The sequence below is a fragment of the Sapajus apella genome, unplaced genomic scaffold, assembly GCF_009761245.1.
Source record: "Sapajus apella isolate SASKATOON/1434 unplaced genomic scaffold, GSC_monkey_1.0 scaffold63, whole genome shotgun sequence".
NCBI classification, from domain to species: Eukaryota; Metazoa; Chordata; class Mammalia; order Primates; family Cebidae; genus Sapajus; species Sapajus apella.
In genome coordinates this window covers 3851808-3872906 of record NW_022437003.1, presented here as the reverse complement: position 1 = coordinate 3872906, position 21099 = coordinate 3851808, and the positions used below count along the sequence as shown (strand labels likewise).

Here is a 21099-nt window from a genome sequence, read left to right as displayed (position 1 = left end):
AAAAAAAAAAAAAAAAAAAAAAAAAGAAAAAAAAAAAAAAAGAAAAATCAGGCAGTGGGTTGGATTGGCTGTGAGTCCACAGTTTGCCATCCCCTGTTCTGGATTCCAGAAGATACTCCACTGGGTTGTATGAGTGACCTCAGAGGAAGAATAGCAGTGGTTTTCACTTAACTGGGTGGATACCTATAACCTTCAATATGCGTAGCCAAGACGTCACTGTATTTGTATATAATAAATTTGTTTTCAGAAAAGGCTTTATTTCTTTACTAGTTCTTTGGGGGCTAATATGAATAGTGTTATTTAGTTATACTTCATTTATTTCCTAGAATTGAGGTACTTACGATAAAAAGAGCTATCAAAGTAAAATCAAAACCTACGTTAAGTCACACAAAACAACTAATGAATATTCCTTATCTACCTGCCAATGCAAGCTGGTAGCTCAGCCATTTCTGATATGCCTTAGTTCTTGAGGCACCTCCTAAGTTTCATACTGATATGCTACCTATTTTATTTTATCTAGCATTATTTCCTTTCTTTTTTTTTTCCATTCTGAAAATATTTTCTCCAGTGTTTTATGTCAAGTCTCCTAACAAAGGAAGTTTTAGTATCCATCAATAAGAAGTATACTTCTGATTCAAGTATAAGGCAAGAACTCTTTTGCCAAATAAGTGGGTGTATGGGAAGAAGAGAAAAAATTATAAGCTAATGAAATTTTGATGGGCAAATGATCTGTTCAAAGCAGATTCCAAAGCTCACAGAGCTAATGTTTCATTAGCCACGGGAAGTGTTTCCAGTCATCTTACTGATGTATCTTTGCTGTCCAGGGGAAGGGAGTGTTAAATTACTTTAGAGTTTGGTGGTCAGAAGCACTGCTCAGAGGTGGAGAGAGGAGACTGGAATTTCCACTGAGCTGCGGGCGAGATGACTTTTCAGTGGGTGTCAGAAGGTAGCAACAAGGCCAAGTGATTTGAAGGACTGCCACTGGAATTGTGACTTCAGAGACAGCTCTGAAATAGGGAAACTGATCTACAAGAGAACTATGAGTATGTACAAATGATTCTATTTAAAAGGTCCTAGTTAATATCAGGCCCAACTGCTTAACTAAGGAGATGCAGAAGATTCTGTGGAGCTAGGCAGGGGTCTGTGTCATTGGGGAGGTGTGATTGCTGTGTCCCTGAGGACACTGAAGGAAGTAAAGAACTTCCCTAGAACAGGATACCAGTCAAGGATTCATTCACAAGTAAAGACAGAAGCACAGCCTCCTGGCAGTTGGAATGACATCAGAGTAGAAACAGAAGCAAGACGGGTGGTGTTGAGGACAGACAGACCACCTGCATGACAGAATTTCAAGATGTGGTCTTGGGCTAACCTGCGATGGACAAGAAATTAATTCTGTAATTGCCAGCTGGGAAAATGTTCAGTATCTGTTCTAAAAACGTTGGTGACCTCTGTAAATTTAGAAATGTTGTAACCCTTAAATGGAATACAGAAATTCTTAAGAATTACCAACTTAATCTGAGATCCCTTCTCTTGTTCACTCTTGCTGAGGGGGCAAATTGGTGCAGTATTTGTGGGGAGGAGGCAATTTGAGTTTATCTGTTAGAGTAATAAATGTGTGTACTGTCTGATCCTGAAACTGGACTTCCATAATTTATTATTTTTAAATACACTCAGGCTGGCAGAGATGTTTGTGCAAAGATTATGATTATATTTTTAAAAGTTGAAGTGAATTACAAAAACAGAAAGGAACACAGATGAGAAATAGAAAAAAAGAAGTTTGCAAAAATGCTGTCAACAACAAATATTTATTAAACACCTGCATTTAGGGTCATTTGTCAGGTAACCAATGCATGGGACTGAAGGATAGTTCTTGTCCTTGAGGAGTCTATGGTCCATTTGAGGATATAAGACTTATTCATGTGTGAAAGAATTAATTAAAATGCAAAGGAATTTAAAAAAGAAAATTCAGATTTTGGATCTGAAAAACTTTGAAAAACTCCCTCTAGGGAGTTGCTGATCTGTAGGTACAACCAAGGAAGTTTGGCCAGGACAAATTGTGTAGTGGAAAAAGGAAATTTCAGAAAATGTGTAGTCCCATGACTACAGATTTCACATCTGCGGATTCAACAAACAGAGCATCAAAAATATTCAGAAAAAATGAAAAACAACAGCCAAGCGTAGTGTCTCGCACCTGTAATCCCAGCTGGAAGGCTGAGGCAAAAGGATCCCTTGAGCCCAGGAGCTCGAGACTGCAGTGAACGACGATTGTGCCGCTGTACTGCAGCGTGGGTGACGGGGTAACTATAAATAATAATAATACAATAATTTAAAATAATACACATAAAAATACAGTGTAACAGCTATTTATATCGTATTTACATTTCATTAGCAATCTAGAGATGTCATAAAGCCTGTGGGAGGATGTGTGTAGGTTATAGGCAAATTCTGCACTATTTGACATAAGAGACTTGCGTATCAGTGTATTTTGGTATCTATGGGGAGTACTGAGGGACAACTGTATATAGAATGACCTCTTCTCTTTGAAAGTAGTGGTAATCGTGTGTGTGTGTGTGTGTGTGTGTGTGTGCACGCGCGCGCACGCACACGCATAGACGATTTGGAACCATACACAAATTACTCATGGTGGTTATGGGGCAGGGTTCACATTGGATGAGGAAGAAAGCCACTTATATATTAACTAGTTGGCTGTAATAAGAGAACCTAACAATTCTTGCTTGTCACAGACACACTAAGGAGCGGGATGGAGAGGGTCTCATGTAATGCCTGGATTAAGCTCAAGAAGAACACGTCATTAGAAGTGAAAAGACCCTTTCTCTCTCTCTCTCTCTCTCTCTCTCTCTCTCTCTCTCTCTCTTTTCTTTCTTTCTCTCTCTCTCTCTCTTGCTTTTCGTTTCTTTTCTTTCTTTCTTTTCTTTCTTTCTTTCTTTCCTTTATGTTGAGATGGAGTCTCCCTCGTCACCTGGGCTGGAGTGCAGTGGTGCGATCTTGGCTCACTGCAACCTCTCTCTCCCAGGTTCAAACGATTCTCCTGCCTCAGTTTCCTGAGCAGCTAGGATTACAGGCATCTACCACCACACCCAGCTAATTTTTTTTTGTATTTGTAATAGAGATGAGGGTTCTCCATGTTGGCCAGGCTGGTCTCGAACTCCTGTCCTCAAGTCATCCACCAACCTCGGCCTCCCAAAGTGCTGGAATTACAAGCATGAGCCACCGCACCCACACAAAAGAGCCTTCTCTTTCATAACTAACCTATGAGGCTTATGTGTGATCATTACAGATAAGAAGAGTTATATGCCTGTCTGACTGATACACTCATTTATTCATTAACTTAGCCGCTATTTATTGAGTGCCTACTGTGTGTAAAACACCATGCAAGGTACCTAGGCTATGTAGCAGTGACACAGTAAAGGTGTCCTCACAGCTGCAGGCTCAAGCAGAGAGACCCAAGCTGTAACCAGGAAGCCTGAAGGAGGTGTATCATTTAAATGAGTGCATGTCTGTGCCCAATTCTGAGTAACAGCAGTTGGTATTACATTGTAACTGGAAGTGCCCTTCGTATTAAATTTTCTTTATTTTTCGGTTTTGTCTTCATTTTAGTCTTGGTTGTGTATTTTCAAATAGAGTTTTTGATGATGATTAGTGTTTTAGTTATGAAATCTTCTAGGAAGAGGTCACCTGGCTGCTCCGTGACAATGACCCACGTAACCATAAAGTGACTTTGGTTTCTAATTGCATCACTGTGTCTCCTCAGCCTCCACAAAGAAAGAATCTGTAAAAAGCAATCTTTATATATGTAGTTAGAGATATATACACACATGTATATTTTTTGTCTGCTGTCAACTCAATTGTTTGTGTGTTTTTTGTTTTTTTTTTCCACAGAAAAAGCAAAGGACAAAAGATCTTTCTCGGGTGTTTCATTCTTACAGTCCATATGATCACAAGGTAAGAGAAGAATATTAATAGCATATTAGATATTAAAGTCTGCGAATTTACAATTTTCACCAACATATGGTGATTCTGAATACACTTACCATTTATATTTCAGTTTCAATTTTTTAGCCCTTTATCCTTTTTAAAGAAAACAAACATGTTATATGTCTGAACTAAAATAATTCTATTTTATTCACATTGAAATCTAGTTACATATTGGCACTGAAATGTCAAAGACAGTGAAAAGACACATTTTGGGGTGTATTTTGTTTGGCTGGTTTCTGTTTTTTCTTTCCCAACACTGTACTGGAGGAACTTGACTTTTGGATTGGTAAAGATGATTGAAATGCTGACTGCAAAACTCGATTCTTCATTGCTCCTGATAGGAAGTTATTTTTCTAAATAAAAGACCTAACAAAAATTAGTACATAGCATTAGATATGAAGTATCTGCTGCCTGGAGCTTTGTTATGCAGAAAATGACCAAATAACTTAGTGACCCCCATGTACCCAATCCCGCAGTTTCATAGATTCATAATCAGTCTTGTTTCATTTATACCCTACATCCCTCATAGTTGAAGAATTCCTAGACATCTTTTCACTTGTAAGTATTTTACAATATATTTGTAAAAGATAAGGACTCTTTTAAAAAGATAAAAATATAGTCATTTTTATGAAAATGCTTAACACCACATCTTCATGGGGAAATAGATTACAAGGTTTCTGAGACTTGTGCAAAACTTCTAAACCATGTAAGATTCCAATAAATCTGTTAATTCGAGGTGATTTCAGAAGCAAACAAAAAATTTGCACAGTTGAAATGCTAATATAAACTTAAATCTTTATCTATGAATTTACAGGGAGACATGTGGTAGGGATTTTTTAACTAGCCAAAATAAGTAGTGTGAAAACTACTTTCCTCAGTTGCAAATACAGAGATGTCTGGATTCAGGAGGGAAAAATTGTGCCAGTTCATAGAAGTTGAAAGAATTTGAAACACGAGCTTCTAGTGTTTCTATAGTGACCAATTGACTTAAGCACCAAAAACTTGTAAAAGAGATGTTTTATGCTTCATGTGACCATGGTGATATGTAATACTAAAAATTACATCATTCCAAGTTAAATTTTTCAACCTAAATCAATCACATTGCAGAATGCTGCAATGTTGAAAGAGATTGAGAGAGCCAATAGTGTCTGACAATGCAGACTGAAGGAGCAGACTGATCAGTTATACAACAGCAAAAGGAATGAGATTGGCCAGATTTCTGAAGGTAGCGTTGCATTTTTTTAGATGAAGCCGTTTAATGAACCTAAGTGCAGCAGTGGTTGAGTTAACGTTTAACGGCAGCAACTTTTTAAAAAAAAAGGTGATGGCAAATCAGAGGTTTTCCCTGGCTTGTCTAAGTTTTGCCCACTTCTAACATTTTTAAATTCACAGTTAAGGGAAATTCCATTCTTCTTTTATTAGAACCCTTAATGGAACCTAGCCATTTGCAGCTTCTCTTGGCTTCCTCTTCATATCCTTTGTGGCATACTATCAAAGTCACCTCAGATTATTTTGGCTTCCCTTCATTCCTCTACAAATTAGTCATCAGGCAGTGAGGAATTGAATCTAAATGCTAGATGGAGTTCCTTTTGATCTTTGCTTTAAGAGTGGTAATAAATTATTGTAAATAGCTAGACTGCTTGATGAGTGCCTTTTGAAGCTCCTAAGTTTTGGCCTGTTGGCATTCTGTTTTATTCTAGATGCACAGTAGTAAAGGAAAATGGAAAAGTTTTATTCCAAGCAGCTCCCAGCCCCCTTAGTAGCCTCTACCTACTTTACTTTTCTAAGTTCCATCCAGGCAAATCTGAGCATGTTACTTTTAACTTTGTCTCTTGTTGATTGGAATATCCACAAAGACTAGAACCATAGGGATAAAGGAACATACACCATTTTCTCAATCTGAGAATGTCACTATTTTTCCCCCATAAATGAATAGAGGGTTGTGATTAAAGTTATTTTGTCATTTTAATTACCCACTTGTATTCAAACAAATTGGTTTTCTAGACAGATAGATTTTAGTGTAAAATATTTTACAAGACATGGTTAAAGTTGATTTAGACATCTCATGCTCAGTGAGATTTCCGGAGTGATCTTTATGAAAATATATACATATATTGTCAGTGAAAGCGTTTATGAAATACATCAGTTGTCTAGGATTTGCTTTAATGCGGGCTGATGCACTGGCTTGTGACAGTAATCCCAGCACTCTGGGAGTCTGAAGCAGGAGGATAGCTTGAGACCAGAAGTTTGAGACCAGCCTGAGCAACATTGTGAAACTCTGTCTCTATTTAAAAAAATTAAAAATTAGCCAGGCATGGTGTTGCACACCTGTAGTCCTGGCTACGGCGGGCGGGTTTAGGCAGGAAGATCACTTGAGCCTGGGATTTCGACTTACAGTGAGCTTCACTCCAGCCTGGGCAACAGAGCAAGACCCCATCTCTAAAAGAACAATTTTTTTTTATAAATAATTTCAAAGAGGAGAGTGGAAAACGTACAATAAAATAAAATTGGCCATGTGTTGGTGATTATCAAAACTGAATGATGTTTGGACGGGTCATTATTTTATTCATTTTTCTATATGATTGAAATTGTCTGTAATAAAAAGATGCAAAAAGTAAAATAAATTATGGTCTGCTCCTGGGAGTGAATGCTGTAATAATTTGCCTCCCTAGCTATACTCATTTTAATGTTCTTTTTCTCCTTGACGGAATTTTTTGGCAAAAAAAAAAAAAAAAAAAAAAAAACCGTCAGCATTTTAGTGGTTCATCATGCTGAGTAAACTCAGAAATGCAACTCCTGTTCTAAAGTTGGCATAATTTCCTGGTGTTTCATCCCAAATTATAGTGGGTCACTTAAATGATAGCCTTACCTACCAGAAACTGTTAAAACAGTCGTAATTACGAAGAGTAGTTAGTGCGTCCATTTTGTTCTCAGTGAGTCAGTTGTATTTGCTCTTTTTCCTTCCCCCAACCAAGATTGCTCCTGCCTGACCCCAGACACAGGAAAGTCACCAGGTTAAACAAACGTGTTGTTTGAGTGAGCCTAGGTGCATGTCTTAATCATACCCCAAAGCCATTGTTTAAGTTGGTCAGTTGGTTTTCTCTTAAATGCTGTTGCGAAAAGCAAATAAAGCTCAGAGCAAAATACGTACCCAGAATAAGGCTTAAAAAATACGTTATTTCTTGCACTAAGAAATGTTGCTTGAGACTGGACCAATTTCTTATTTGATTACTGTCTCTGGTTCCATGTCCATTTCTTAAATTGTTTTCAGGAATTCTTATAACAAATAAAGACTCATACAAAAGGACTTGGCAAAAGTTAATTCCCATTTATCTGTCCTTCTAAAAGAGAACATAGTTAAAGGTAATCCAGAGTAGCAGATAACCTGGTTATACTTTATACATTATGTTATTTCCTTTGTCATTTTAATAAACAGGTAATAAACATAACTTATATTCTAGTTTCTGAAAACACACCACATACTAAGCACTAAGGAAGGTTAGAGGTCCAGAGAGCTTTCAGGTCACAAAAAGCCAACCTGGAGTTGATTTTTTTTTTTTCTTTTGGTAAATCACACAGGTAACTTAGAGTAGGCTAGAATTAGAACGCTTTTATTAAAACCATGCAAATTAGCATGTGCTGTGTGTTCTTAGCCTGAAGAAGACATTTCTCTGCATATAACAAAGTCTGTCTCTTTCTTTTTTGTTAGATTTTATTAGAATTGTGTGTGAGGGGGAAATCTAAGTTTATTAGCTAAACACACATGTTTATAATCTGCTAATATGAAAGTTATTCTAAAAAATTGAAATGCTTGGAAGGAAAAAGTTCTATTTACTTCTACAGTGGTCTTTTTTTTAACATCTGCAAAGTTAGGTTTCTAAACATAGTTAATCTGCATGAATTAATGTGCATTCTGCTAAAAAAGTGAGTAACATGTAGTCACTATTATTCTGTGTTTTGTGAAGTGGGCTTCTTGTTCTCTTTTAGTGACTTGTTATAGTGATAATTTTTCTCCATATGTTGACATGTTAGTGGACACACTTGAGAAGAAACATGGTGAGATACATAGCTCCTGTGTTGGTGACGTGGGCTTTTCTTTTGATAACTACCATTATTTAATTACTTTTCTACATATGTATGCATGTGTCAGCTGAACTAGAAGCAAATTCATATATGTCACTAAACACCTATGTATGTATGCACTTGGTAAGTTAGCCTGCGAGTAGAAAGAAAACTAACAATCGTGCTTTACTCAATCAGAGCATTTTTTGTGCAGCAATCTCAGCTTTTTAAAACAACTCAGAGCCTCTAAAAAAGCCTATGTAGGCCCAGATTGTTAAAATTATTGTTTAATTCTCCTCACCCACCTCATTACTTCTTCAGTCCCTCATCCACAAACAGTTCAATCTCTTTTTTAAAACAAATCAGTTTAAACTGATGCCTGGTTTCCCAAAACACGGTCCACACTAATAGAAGGTAATAAGAGGGTGGCTATTGTGGAAAGCAGAGCTCTAGCGAGAAGCGACAGCATCCTAAGTGAGAGCAAGGACAGGCCACGAAAACTCTTGGGCCATTAGCAGAGGAGCTCCAAAAGTGTAGCCGCCCAAGACCACTTAATTCAGACCCAGACACCCAAATACCCCTGTACATTTCAGTAGTCCTAGGGTAAAATAACGGATCCATTTACATTCAGAAACAGATGTTTTGTTAAAAAATAGAATTTTTGGAAACACTGGTATGTTAGGAATAACTTCTTAGCTTGAAAAGTCTCTTAGGAGCAGCTGCTTCTTAAGAAGATATGGTAAACGAAGTATTCCTACAGGAGTGCTGAATAAAAGAAGTAGTAGGCTAAACATGGTGTATCACACCTGTAATCTCAGCACTTTGGGAGGCCGAGGCGGTAGGATCACTTGAGGCCAGGAGTTTGAGACCAGCCTGAGCACATAGCAAGACCCCATCTCTACAGAAAATGTTGTTTTAGCTTTTGTGTTTTTTTTGAGATGGAGTTTTGCACTTGTCACCAAGGCTGGAGTGCAGTGACACAATCTCCAACCTCTGCCTCCTGGGTTCAAGCAATTCTTCTGCCTCAGCCTCCCAAGTAGCTGGGATTATTGGCATGTGCCACCATACCTGGCTAACTTTTTGTGCTTTTAATAGAGACAGGGTTTCACCATGTTGGCCAGGTGGGTCCCGAGCTCCTGACCTCAGGTGATCCACCCACCTCGGCCTCCCAAAGTGCTGGGATTACGGGCATGAACCACCACGCCCAGCCAAAAAGTGTTTTAAAAAGAAAATTAGCCAGGTGTGGTGATGTGTGCCTGTAATCCCAGGTACTTAGGAAGCTGAGGCAGGAAGATTTCTTAGGCTCAGGGAGTCCAGGCTGCAGGGAGCCATGAGCCACGATTGCGCCACTGCACTCCAGCCTGGACAGCAGAGCAAGACCCTATATCTAAATGGTGTGGTGATGTGTACCTATAGTCCCAGGTACTTGGTAGGCTGAGGCAGGAGGATCTCTTGACCCCAGGCAGTCCAAGTTGCAGTGAACTATGATTGCACCACTGCACTCCAGCCAGGGCAACAGAGCAAGACCATATATATATATATATATATATATATATATATATATATGACAAAAATGTTTGAGATAAAAGATGAGGAAAGTAGAATCATTATCACTCCAAATTATCTAAATAATTAGATGCAATAAAGTATTAGTGTTTGAGATTTTTTACTATAATTTTATCTTAAAGAAAGACTAAGCCAGGTATGGTGGCTCATCTTCGTAATCCCAGTACTTTGGGAATGCTGTGAGGGGAGGTTCGCTTGACCAGCCTGAACAGCATACGGAGACCCCTGTCTCTACAAAAGATTTAAAAATTAGCCAGGTGTGGTGGCACGTGCCTGCGTTTCCAGCTGCTTGGGAGGCTGAAGCCAGAGGATCAGATGGCGTGAGCCCAGGAGTTCGAGGCTGCTGTGAGCCGCTGTTGCACTGCCGCACTCCAACCTGTATGACAGAGCAAGACGTTGTCTCAAAAAAAGATAAAAGATAAAAGAAAGACTGCTCCAGTCATAACTTGAGTGAGATAATTTTAAGTAGTGTATCAGTACAATGAATTTTTAATTGTAGTATTAAATATGCAAAAAATTGATAAATATATCAATAATCCACACTTCCTGTGACTACCTTAAGATCTGTAGTTAATTCATATCTACTGGTGTACAGGGAATTCATAGCTACCAATGTAGAGTAAAATACTATGTAATAAAAATGTAAAGTATTTCCTGCGGCTTTGGGCAGAGGCAGATAGCAAAAATCTATGTCAAGAGCCTTGGGTTGTGCTACCATCCCTTCTTCCTTCAAAGACTAGCAGTCTCTGTGACATCGGTTTCTTAAACACGTAAAAGGGATAGTTTCATTTCAGATATTACTTACTGACTTACATTTCTCTGTTAATCAGATTTGTGTAGTGATTTAAGATTACAAAGTCTCTTCACCCAGCTCTTTATGTCTGAAGAATAATGCCCACTTCCCTCAATCCTGAGAGCTTGGTATTGTCAAGCCTTCATTATCTCCTGTGCTTTGAATAACATAATGTAGCAACAGAGTGCTTTGAGTTGTTCTTCTAGAGAGAGAGATGTGGGCTTGGATTACTGCCTGCTGGCCCTGTTGAGCTTTGAGCTATCTGCTGTCTGGAAATAGCAAATTCAGTTTTTAATGGATCCAGCACTCTATGATAGCCAGGTTTTCATGGCACATGCAGATAAAGAAACAAGTTATTGATTTGGCATGTTTATACCATGCTTAAAACAGTTCTCTGCAGCAGATTGTCCAAAGCCATTTGTGCACTTAACTCTATTTCTCATCTTTGGCAAAAATAAAAAAAGTATTTAAAAAGTAATTTTAGGGATGTTGTTAAATATCAAGAACAATGGCATAAATGTCTAGCTGATGAGATTCCTTATTGTTTTATTGATACATGTCTTTATACTGAAACCCATGCTCAGGGTATGCCCTTGAAAGGCAGAGGAGTGTGTACTTAAGTAAATGTTAAATCTATTTCACCATCCTCGCTCTGAAGCCAAACGAATGACCCAGCCTTGAAATAAAGGACATACTGAAGATGAAGAGCTCTTTTGGTGTAAAATCTGTGCTTCTGTTTATCAGAGTATCTCAGCGTGACCATGGAATTGTTACGAAAGACGCAAAATTCGCTCAGCTGTTCCCTGCTTCAGCAGAGGGGAACTCTAGCCAGTCCTTGCATCCTCATTGATGCCAATCCAATGCAAAAGCACTTTCCTCATTTTTAACCCTCATCAGCTTGTGATTGGAGTACCAGATTATGTTTTAAAATTATACCTATATATTTTTTAGCCTCATTTCAATATCATACCTGTATATTTTCCCCTTTGGCTTTTTAACATGGCGTTATTCTAAAAACTAAGCATTATTTTTTATATATCAGTTTATTTTCTTACTGTAACTGCAGAGTTGGGTAGAATTGAAGTATTTACATATGGCAGAAATTTGATACTCTTAAGAAGATATATCCAGAGACCCATAGATGCCAGAATTTTGCTCAGCCAGTTACCCCAAGGATTGACAAGGAGACTGAAATCTGAGTAGACTTTTATTATGATGATTAATATCGTAATAAAGCAACCATTTAAAGCACACCACGTAACCAGCAGTATTCTCAAAGCTTTACATAAGCACATAACTCATTTATCTTTATACCAACACTGTAAGGTGAGTATGCTAGTAAATTACAGAGCAGTCCAGCTCTGCAGTCCATGCTCATGGCCTGTGAGCTACAAGGAACTGAAAATCTAGTGTCAAATGCTCTAATGAACAATGGAATGACATCAACACTATTTAAGCTCAAGGTCAGTCAGCCTCCTTCCACTCCTTTTCTTTCTCTAACCCCAAATCTAAACCTAAGTAGGTAAACTATCTAGAAATAAAGGTGTGGGTGGGCATGGTGGCACAGCCTGTGGTCCCTGCTATGAAGTAGCCTGAGGCCGGAGGATCTCTTGAGCCCAGGAGTTCGAGGTTGTAATGCTCACTGATGATGCCTGTGAATAGCCAATGCAGTTCAGCCTGGGAAACATAGAAGATCCTATCTCTAAAAAAAAAAAAAAAGAAAGAAAGAAAGGAAAGAAAAACATAAATAGAGGTGTGAGAAGGAATAAGGAGAGACAGAAGATCGAGGAAGAACTAGACAGGAGGAAAGCATTGAGGACTCCGCTGAATGACTGCCCAGCAAAGTAGACAGCAAAGCAGTCAAGTTGATCCTAAAACCCGCCACCCTTGCCTCCACTCTTCCCCAGCCTGAGCAATTCAGCATCAGCGTGGGGCAAAGGAAACGTGATTTAAGCCTGGCCTTAGGTCTCATACCACACAAAACTGGCAGGTGATTGGTAGACCCTGTTGGGCACTGGGTTTGAAATAGAATCCTGTCCAACTTGCCTTTCTTCCTGACACCCCTCCCATGAGGGGCGGAACTGAGGCAGGTGGCAGCACAGTGGTCCCCATCAAAGGCTTGGAGGTTTTTAGGGCCAACACTGCCGGGGATTTCCAAACCAGAGAAATAGGCTCAGCCAGAGGCTAAAGCATAAAACATAGAAAAATTGAAAAGAAAATCAGCTAAAGTGATGATACCTGAAGATGGGAAAATGGCCGCAGGGCAGGTGAGACAGAGAGAGCATGCCGCCCTGTTCAGTTGATCCAACACTAACCAGCGCTTGTGGCTTTCTTTTATGGACAAGTGAGGTCACAGTGCAGAGATTAGAAAGTTTCCCAGGTCATTGTTTAAGAATACTCTACTTAGTAGCATATTCTCTCCCCTGCACCTCCCCATCCAAGAATTCCCAGAATATCAGTAATAGGGAGAAGGCAAAGTTTATGATGAAATTCTTTGCTAACATTCAGTATAAAGGTATTAATAAATTAATCAACAGGTCTACAAAGATATGGCAGTTACTGTATTTTCAAATTATTTACCAATCCTAAAAGTATCTGTGTTTCAACTGTCAGTGGTTATGTATTTCCTCTGTGAAATTCACTAACATAAGAAAGAAACTAGCAAAGGGACGAAGAGGAACGGCAGTCACCACGCCAAGAGCCAGAGTCCTTCCCATCCGTCCCGGGGCCGCTCACCTCCTGTTCTCCCACCACTTGCCCCGAGTGTGTCCTTTGTTATCAGTCTTTGCACCCAGTTAAGATGGATCCCCGTTCTCTTTCTCTCTTGACAGTGCCAGGGTCTTGATACATATCCTGCGCCATCACACTTTGTTTTTTCTCCTGTGTCTCCCCACCAGTGTGTGTTGACCAGCCTTTCTCATCCCCATCCAGAGGACAAACTTGGCTAGCACATTGTCTACTTGATATATAAGGCCTGTTACATGCCAGAATTAGCAAATAAAATCAAGGACACCCCCTTAAATTCAAATTTCAGATAAATTATTTTTTTAGACTGTGCCATGCAGGTTGGGCATGGTGGCACACGCCTGTAATCCCAGCACTTTGGGAGGCCAGGGCAGGTGGATCACGAGGGCAGGAGATCAAGACCATCCTGGCCAACGTGGTGAATCCCGGTCTCTACTAAAAATGCAAAAATTAGCAGGACATGGTGGTGCGCACCTGTAGTCCCAACTGCTCGGGAGGCTGAGGCAGGAGAATCACTTGAACCCAAGAGGCAGAGGTTGCAATGAGCTGAGATCGCACCACTGAGATCGCACCTGGTGACAGAGCAAGACTCCCTCTCAAAAAAAAAAAAAGTTCTCTGCAATATGTGAGACATATTTACACTAAAAATTTATTCATTGCAGAGCGCAGTTGGCTCACGCCTGTAATCCCAGCACTTTGGGAGTCCAAGGTGGGTGGATCTGTTGAACCCAGGAATTCAAGACCACCTTAGGCAACATGACAAAATTCCATCTCTACCCAAAAAAACAAAACAAAAGTCACCTGGGTGTGGTGGTATGCCCTGGTAGCTACTTGGGAGGCTGGGGTGGGAGGATTGCTTAACCCCAGGAGCTGCTGGTGGTAGTGAGCTGTGATTGCATCACTGCAGTGCAGCCTGGCAACAGAGAGAGACCCCTGTCTCAAAAACATTTATTCATTATTTATCTGAAATTTACATTTCGCTATGTGCTCTGTTTTTAGCTGGAAATCCTAGTTGCATGAGCATTATACATCACACTTGGGCAAACTGAGGCTCGAAACACAAACAGCACCCACCATGGAATGAAATACAAAATGATTGTAAAACTTCCCCTTTGTTTACCTCAGAGGACCTGAGGAAGTTTTTTGCTGTTCCTGATCCTGTCGTTATGTATAAAATCTGGCCTCGCCATCAAAGGCTAACACGTGTCAGATACAGGTTTTTAAGCTTTTATTGGTTCATTTAAGAAGAAAAGGCAACTTTTTCCTTTGACTCTGGTTCTCTCAGATCTGTTGACAAAGTTTTAACCTGGGGAACCTGTTCGGAAAATTGTTCAGAAGGCACAAAGAAAAATTAAGCTAAAAAGTGTCCATACTGTATTTTCCAGGAAGAATTTCCCAGTCTCCCCTACCCCAGAAGGTACACTTTGTTTCTCCGTGATGTAGTTTATAGTAAAATATAATTAATGACTTCTTTGTCGCTGAAGTTATTTATATTGAGACCTACTGAGAAACAGTATTGCTGCTGATGTTTCAAACAAGGAATATAGGCATCCACTGGAGAAGTGAGGAAGCTCTTACTGATTTCTTCCCCCTTTTGCTCCACTGCTCACATTTGAAGACCTTCACGAGTCCTGCGATGGGTGGTTTGGGCTGATGATGTTTGCGGAATGGGCTCCCCAGGCCGGCCTTTGTCTTCCTCAGCAATATTTTTACAGCAACTAAAAGGCCACTCTCAGATGATTACCAACCTTCAACACAGATTCAGGGTTGCACAAAACCACTACAGATTTCTGTTTACAGAGAACAGTGAGTTGAAACTATTTCCATGGGCCAGTAATTTCTTCTCTCTGGGGTTTTCATGTAAGATTAAGAAGACATGATTACAGTTAGCATTTATTGCACTTTTTAAACATATACATTAACACTCTTGAATTGGGAAAACAGAGAATTTTAGCATCTGGAAAGAAAGTCAACCAGCTTCTTTTAATGATAGTTAATATTTTCCATTAGTCAACACTCTGCCTTTGGGTGCCTTTAAGAATTCCAGAGACATTTTAAATGCACATGTGTCAAATAAAAATAAAGGAATTTTAAAGACTCAACTTTATTTGAATTTAGCTATCATTACGTGGTAGACACATGGGTAAGAAAGGAGACTATTCCACTTTTAATTACTTTAAAGTATAATAACAATCCAGCTAGGATGCTTAAAACAGAAATCTCTAATTCAGTTTAGGCTTTGCAGGGTGGCAGCAGAGGCATCTTTTTAAAGCTGCTTGTTTATGTTTATTATTTACTTTTTATTTCTTATGGACACTTTCATTTCTAACTCAAAAGTTTCACTGGATGCAGGGGATGTTCTTAGGATTTGCCTCTCTCTCTCCCCCTCCTCCTGCGCGTCTTCCCTTCCTCTGCTCCTTTCCTCTTCTTCCTTCTTCTTTCTTCCTGTTGAGAACTCCATTTCCCTGGTTTACTTTCTGTTAGAAAGTATGAATCAATGGAATTTGCTACTACTTTCTTTAGAGGGTTGTCATAGGATTAAATGGAAAGCATCTAGAATAGCGTCTAGCACCCTGTAAGTGCTCAATAAATGACTATTATTCTTGCAGTAAAATTACAGTTTCTAGAATGTCAGCTCTACCACTAGTACTCACCATGTGGTATATGTTCAGTAAATAACTGGTTGTTTTAATGTGGAGTTATAGTTATTAGAATGTAAGGAGAGATTTTGTCGGTTTTGTTTGATACTGTTTCCCCAACACCCAGAGCAGTTCTTGACCTGTGGGAGGTGCTCTGTAAATATCTGTTGATTGAAGAAATGAATATGTTTCCTCTTCTAAAACTTCAGCAGCATGTGTGTGGAGATCCTAGTCCTTTCTCACGGTGGCAGTGGTCATGGGTTTTGTTGCTTTCAGTTTCTCCTTCCATGTTTGTTGATGATCTTCTTATGCCATTCTTTACACATTTTCGTAGTATCCTACCTCCTTTTGCCTTTCTCCACACAATTTCTTAGGTGTTCTTGCTTTTTCCTCTATTGTGAGCCTGGGCTCTTCAACGTGGCGCATTTGGGGACTTCTTTCTCTTCTGTTGGAGACAGTAACGTAAAAACTCAATACTAGGTTCAATTCTAGGTTCATCCATTCTCCCTAGTGAGAGTGTTCAGCTGTAGAGCTGGGAAGGCCCTTAGACCTCTTGGAGTCTCACTGCCCTCCTCCATCCCTCCTCCGCTGTTCCAGGAAGAAAGGCTCTTTTGTCTTCTTGATTTCTTACTCATCCTTCAAGACCCAGTTTAATTTTACCTTCTTTGCCTCTTTTCTGATAACACACAGAGGATTGTTCTCACCTCTTGCTACCACTCTGACTTGTATATACCTTTATTACTTGACTTGATATGCTCATAGAATTCAGTTCCATTTAACAAACACTTGAGGTTTTTTTCTAGGAGGTAGGCACAATAACTACAGTAAGATGCTTACAATCCAATGGGGCAGGGGTGTCGTCTCCCCACTGCCAGGGGAAGACCTTGAATTGTGGACTAGAAGTCAATGAGTTATGTGTATGAAGGATATTGTACTATTCTTTGAATCTGTATACCGTAACTATACGTGGTAGTTACCCATCATTCCACAGCAAATACAGGGCTGAAATCCAGTCTTTAAATTCCCAGTTTTGTGCTCTGTCTTTGCAAAAATTAATGCAGTTGGAATGTGCCAGTAGTCATAACCACAGCTGTGGGAGAATGTACTAAGCTTCCTCTTGGTTTTAATTATAAATTAATTTATACATGTACTTAATACCCTATTCAAAGAAATTCTCCCTTTGTAATCTTGTCCTAGAGACCCGTTTTCTTCTCCAGAGGCAGCCACTGTTGCTGGTTTTGTGTATATGCCTCTAGAGTTATTTTATGAATACACAAATACATACCTTCGTATAAATGTCAGTATGTTTTTATATAGATATGTGCTTTTTAAAAATTTAAATGTTAACATACTAGAAAGTCTTCTGTTTCTTTTTTCACTTTACAGTGTATCTTGGAGATAATTTTAAATAGTACATAAGGAGCTGCCTCATTCATTTTTTTAAAAAAGCTATATACTATACCAGTTATTCACCCTGCTTATTAAACTAGACTCTTGCTGGTGGATTTTTGAGTGGCGTCTGATGCTTTTGATCTTACAAACAGTGCTGCAGCGAAACATCTCACATGTTGCTTCATGCATGTACAACTATTACCTCTAGGATACATTCCTAGAAGTGGAACGTGTAGATATTAGGTGTGTACATTTTAAATCATGATAGATACGGCGTGAGACCCACTCAGCAAAGTGTTCCAGTGTCCGAGCCCATCAGCGAGGTGAGAGTGCTTGTTTCCCCATACCCTCCACTACACACCGTGTCAACTGACTATTAAAATCTTTCCCTCTTAGGGAAACAAAGATATCTCCCTACTGTTATTTATATTTCTCTTATGAGTGGTGTCACTCGGTTATTAGAAATCGCCACCAAAACAGAGTGATTTGGTCTTTGATTTTAAACTTTTAAAATCCACATTTTAAAATTTCTGCCTCTTCTACATGCGAGCTATATGACATTGGCAAGATACTTAAGTTTTCTTTGCCTCGGTTTTCTCTCTGTAAAATGAGAATATGTCATTTCATAGACTCTAAGCCATTATTAAGTCTTATTAATTGTAAGGCTAGCCGTTAATTTACATAACACTAAGAAAAAAAGCCCATTACAGTGGTGTCTTGAATTGAGAAATGCTAAAATACAAAAGAATGTGCATCTTAGAATCACTGAAATTTGCTAATACTTGCCTTAGAGGATTGTCTCAGGATTAAATGGAAAGCATCTAGAATAGCGTCTAGCACACAGTAAGTGCGCAATAAATGACTATTCTTGCAGTAAAATTATAGTTTCTAGAATGTCAGCTCTACCACTAGTACTCACCACATGGTATATGTTCAGTAAATAACTGGTTGTTTTAATGTGAAGTTATAGGCTTTAGAATGTAAGTACGGATCTTGTCTATTTTGTTCAATGTTGTTTCCCCAACACCCAAAGCAGTTCTTGACATATGGGAGGTGCTCTGTCAATGTCTGTCGATTGGAGGAATTAATATGTTTCCTCTTCTAAAACTTAAGCAGTGTGTGTGTGTGGAGATCTTAATTCTTCCTAACGGTTGCAGTGGTCAGGGGTTTTGGGGTTCTGTGGTCTTTACCTCTGCCGACCTGTCCCCCATACACACCAAAACCTCTAGACTTTATCACAAACCACCTGATTTTATTTTAAAGATAACTAAGCCCTACGGAGCTCAGTTTAAACATTCAAAAACCTTTATTAATAAAACTAAAAACTTTGAATTGAAAGAGTTCTTCAGAATATTGTTGACATAAAATTTGATCTGGCTGGGCGCGGCAGCTCACGCCTGTAATCCCAGCACTTTGGGAGGCCGAGGCGGGTGGATCACCCGAGGTCAGGTGTTCGAGACCAGCCTGGCCAATATGGCGAAATCCCATCTCTATTAAAAATACAAAAAATTAGCTGGGCGTGGTGGCAGGCACCTGTAATCCTAGCTACTTGGAAGGCTGAGGCAGGGAGAGTCGCTTGAACACGGAAGGTGGAGGTTGCAGTGAGCTGAGATCAGGCCATCGCACTCCAGCCTGGGCAACAGAGCAAGACTCTGTCTCAAAAAAAAAAAAAAAAATTATCCAAACAAGAGTCAAAATGTGTTACATAATCTATACAGGATCCTAATAAGAACTTCGTGTAAAGATTTGTGTAAGTCCTACATTTTAGAATTTGCATTTTTAAAATATATCACACTGTCTGTACAAATAATGTGGTCTTGGACTATTGTTATTCAGTATATATTTCCACTACAGCAAGTGTAAAGAAATAAAGCCTTCCTTTTGAAGTACCGTGTTTCGTTTTGTTTTTTAATCGAACATGAGGTCATAGGAGTTTTTTTCTTTTCCTCAGCCGTAAGAGTATGGTCTTTAAGAAAGCATTGATTACTTCATTGAGTCTATATCCTTTATGCTTTTCTCTTTGAATTTTAGCCTTTTCTAACAATAGACTACGTAGCTGTATAAACTTTGCTTTCGTTAGTTTGGCTGTAGGTAACTGAGTATTTCCATGTTGCATAGGCCCCTCTGTTTTCAACCTTTTGGGAGTGTAGGATGTAATATTCCTTTGTTACTGTAATTTATTTACGTATTCATTTAGGGACAGGATCGCACACTGTTGCCCAGGCTGGTATACAGCGGCACACTCACGTAAGCTCACCGCAGCCTCGAACTCCTGGGTTCAGCAATTCCCCCACATCAGCCTCCTGAGTAGCTAGGATACAGGCACACACTACCTTGCCCAGTTTTTTGTTATTTTTTTTTTTTTTGGTAGAGGGAGGGTCTTACTATGTTGTCCAGTCTGGTCTCAAACTACTGGCCTTAAGTGATCCTCCACGTGGGTCCTTCAAAATACTGGGATTGCAAGAATAAGCCACCTCTACCAGCCAGATTTGGTTACTTTAAAAAGAGCAGATAGGAAATACATTATGTGTTTTTATGAATATTTGTGTATATGTGCATGTGTGTAGATGTGCATGCTTATAAAATATGAACTCTGGCTGATATCAGGACTAGCTGGGATGACTTAATTCTCCACCAGTAGCCTTGCTAATATTATTTTTCCCACCTTACAAGTGTCTTTAAAACTCTGACAGTGGCTAGGCCCAGCGGCTTATACCTGTAATCCCAACATTTTGAGAGGCTGAGGCAGGTGGATCACTTGAGGCAAGGAGTTGGAGGCCAGCGTGGGTAACACAGTGAAACCCCGTCTCTACAAAAAAACAGAAAAAATAGCCAGGCACAGAGGTGCCCGCCTGCAGTCCCAGCTACTCAGGAGGCTAAGATGGAAGGTGGAGGTTACAGTGAGCCAAGAACGCAACACTGCACCCCAGCCTGGGTGACACAGAGAAACTCCATCTCAAAACAAAGAGCAGAAAAACTCTGAAGGGCTCTGAGTGTACTCTGAATTAAGTGTGGACATTGCTACCTTAAATTTAGTTCCTAGGGCTTACTTAAGTCAGAGCCTTGTTGGAAACTCAACCTGTCTTTTACGGCAGAGCCTGGGCCTGCTCCGCGGCCCTGTGTCCAGGAACTGAAACCTTGCTCTTGCATGAACATCTCTACATAGGTGAAGTTCACTCCCACATGTTATAAAACTCCACTTTTATCACAGACCTGTTTTTGATGTGTTTATGTGACTTTACAGTCACTAACCTTTCACTTACGTGAAGAATTGATAAAGTCCAAACCTGAAAGTCGGCTCTGAAACATTGAGGCAAACCTTTTACCTCCTCCTGAAATACTATCGCAGTCTGCCCTAAGGCTTAGAACAACAGAGTTAAATTGCTACCCAGCTATCACGAAATTAGTGCCCCAAAGGTCAGCAGCTGCTAACGCTTCACATCCATTAGGAATACCTTTCTAGGACTGATTAGTGATTCAGCTTTCTCTTTTTGTATTTGGTAGCTTTAAACATTCACTACTTCTCACTTCAGTTGTAACATGCACATGTTCTCATTTTAAACAAAGCCAAATGGTTTTTAAATCCATGGATGAAAAATCATTTTCAAATCAAGTATTCATAAAAATTTTGAATATGTAATAGATATGTACTTAAGACTTCACTCAAGGATTGCAAAATACTCATCTAAATATTCGTGTGTGTGTGTGTGTGTGTGTGTGTGTGTGTGTGGTAATTTTCAGGGAACAGGTTGATAATTGGGATAGTGCTTGCTAACATACATCTCTATCAGGGTTTCTTCTAGCCTCTCTGGCTTCCTTCTTCACATTTCTCTTCATTTTGTCTCTCTGATGTTGCTGCTGCCCGTTCACAATAGAGTTCTGTTCCTTGGTAGGCCATGGAAGCTC

The 21099-nt window shown here is 39.5% G+C and overlaps 1 protein-coding gene across 7 annotated transcripts in view; it reads left to right on the top strand.

The window, feature by feature from the left end:
* CDKAL1 (CDK5 regulatory subunit associated protein 1 like 1) overlaps positions 1 to 21099 on the top strand; it is a 718338-nt gene that overhangs the window by 589947 nt on the left and 107292 nt on the right. For all 7 annotated transcript variants that reach the window (XM_032247723.1, XM_032247719.1, XM_032247718.1 and 4 more), the window contains one exon: positions 3901 to 3963. In XM_032247723.1, coding sequence (XP_032103614.1) covers positions 3901 to 3963 — 63 coding nt within the window. The remainder of the gene's footprint in view (positions 1 to 3900; positions 3964 to 21099) is intronic.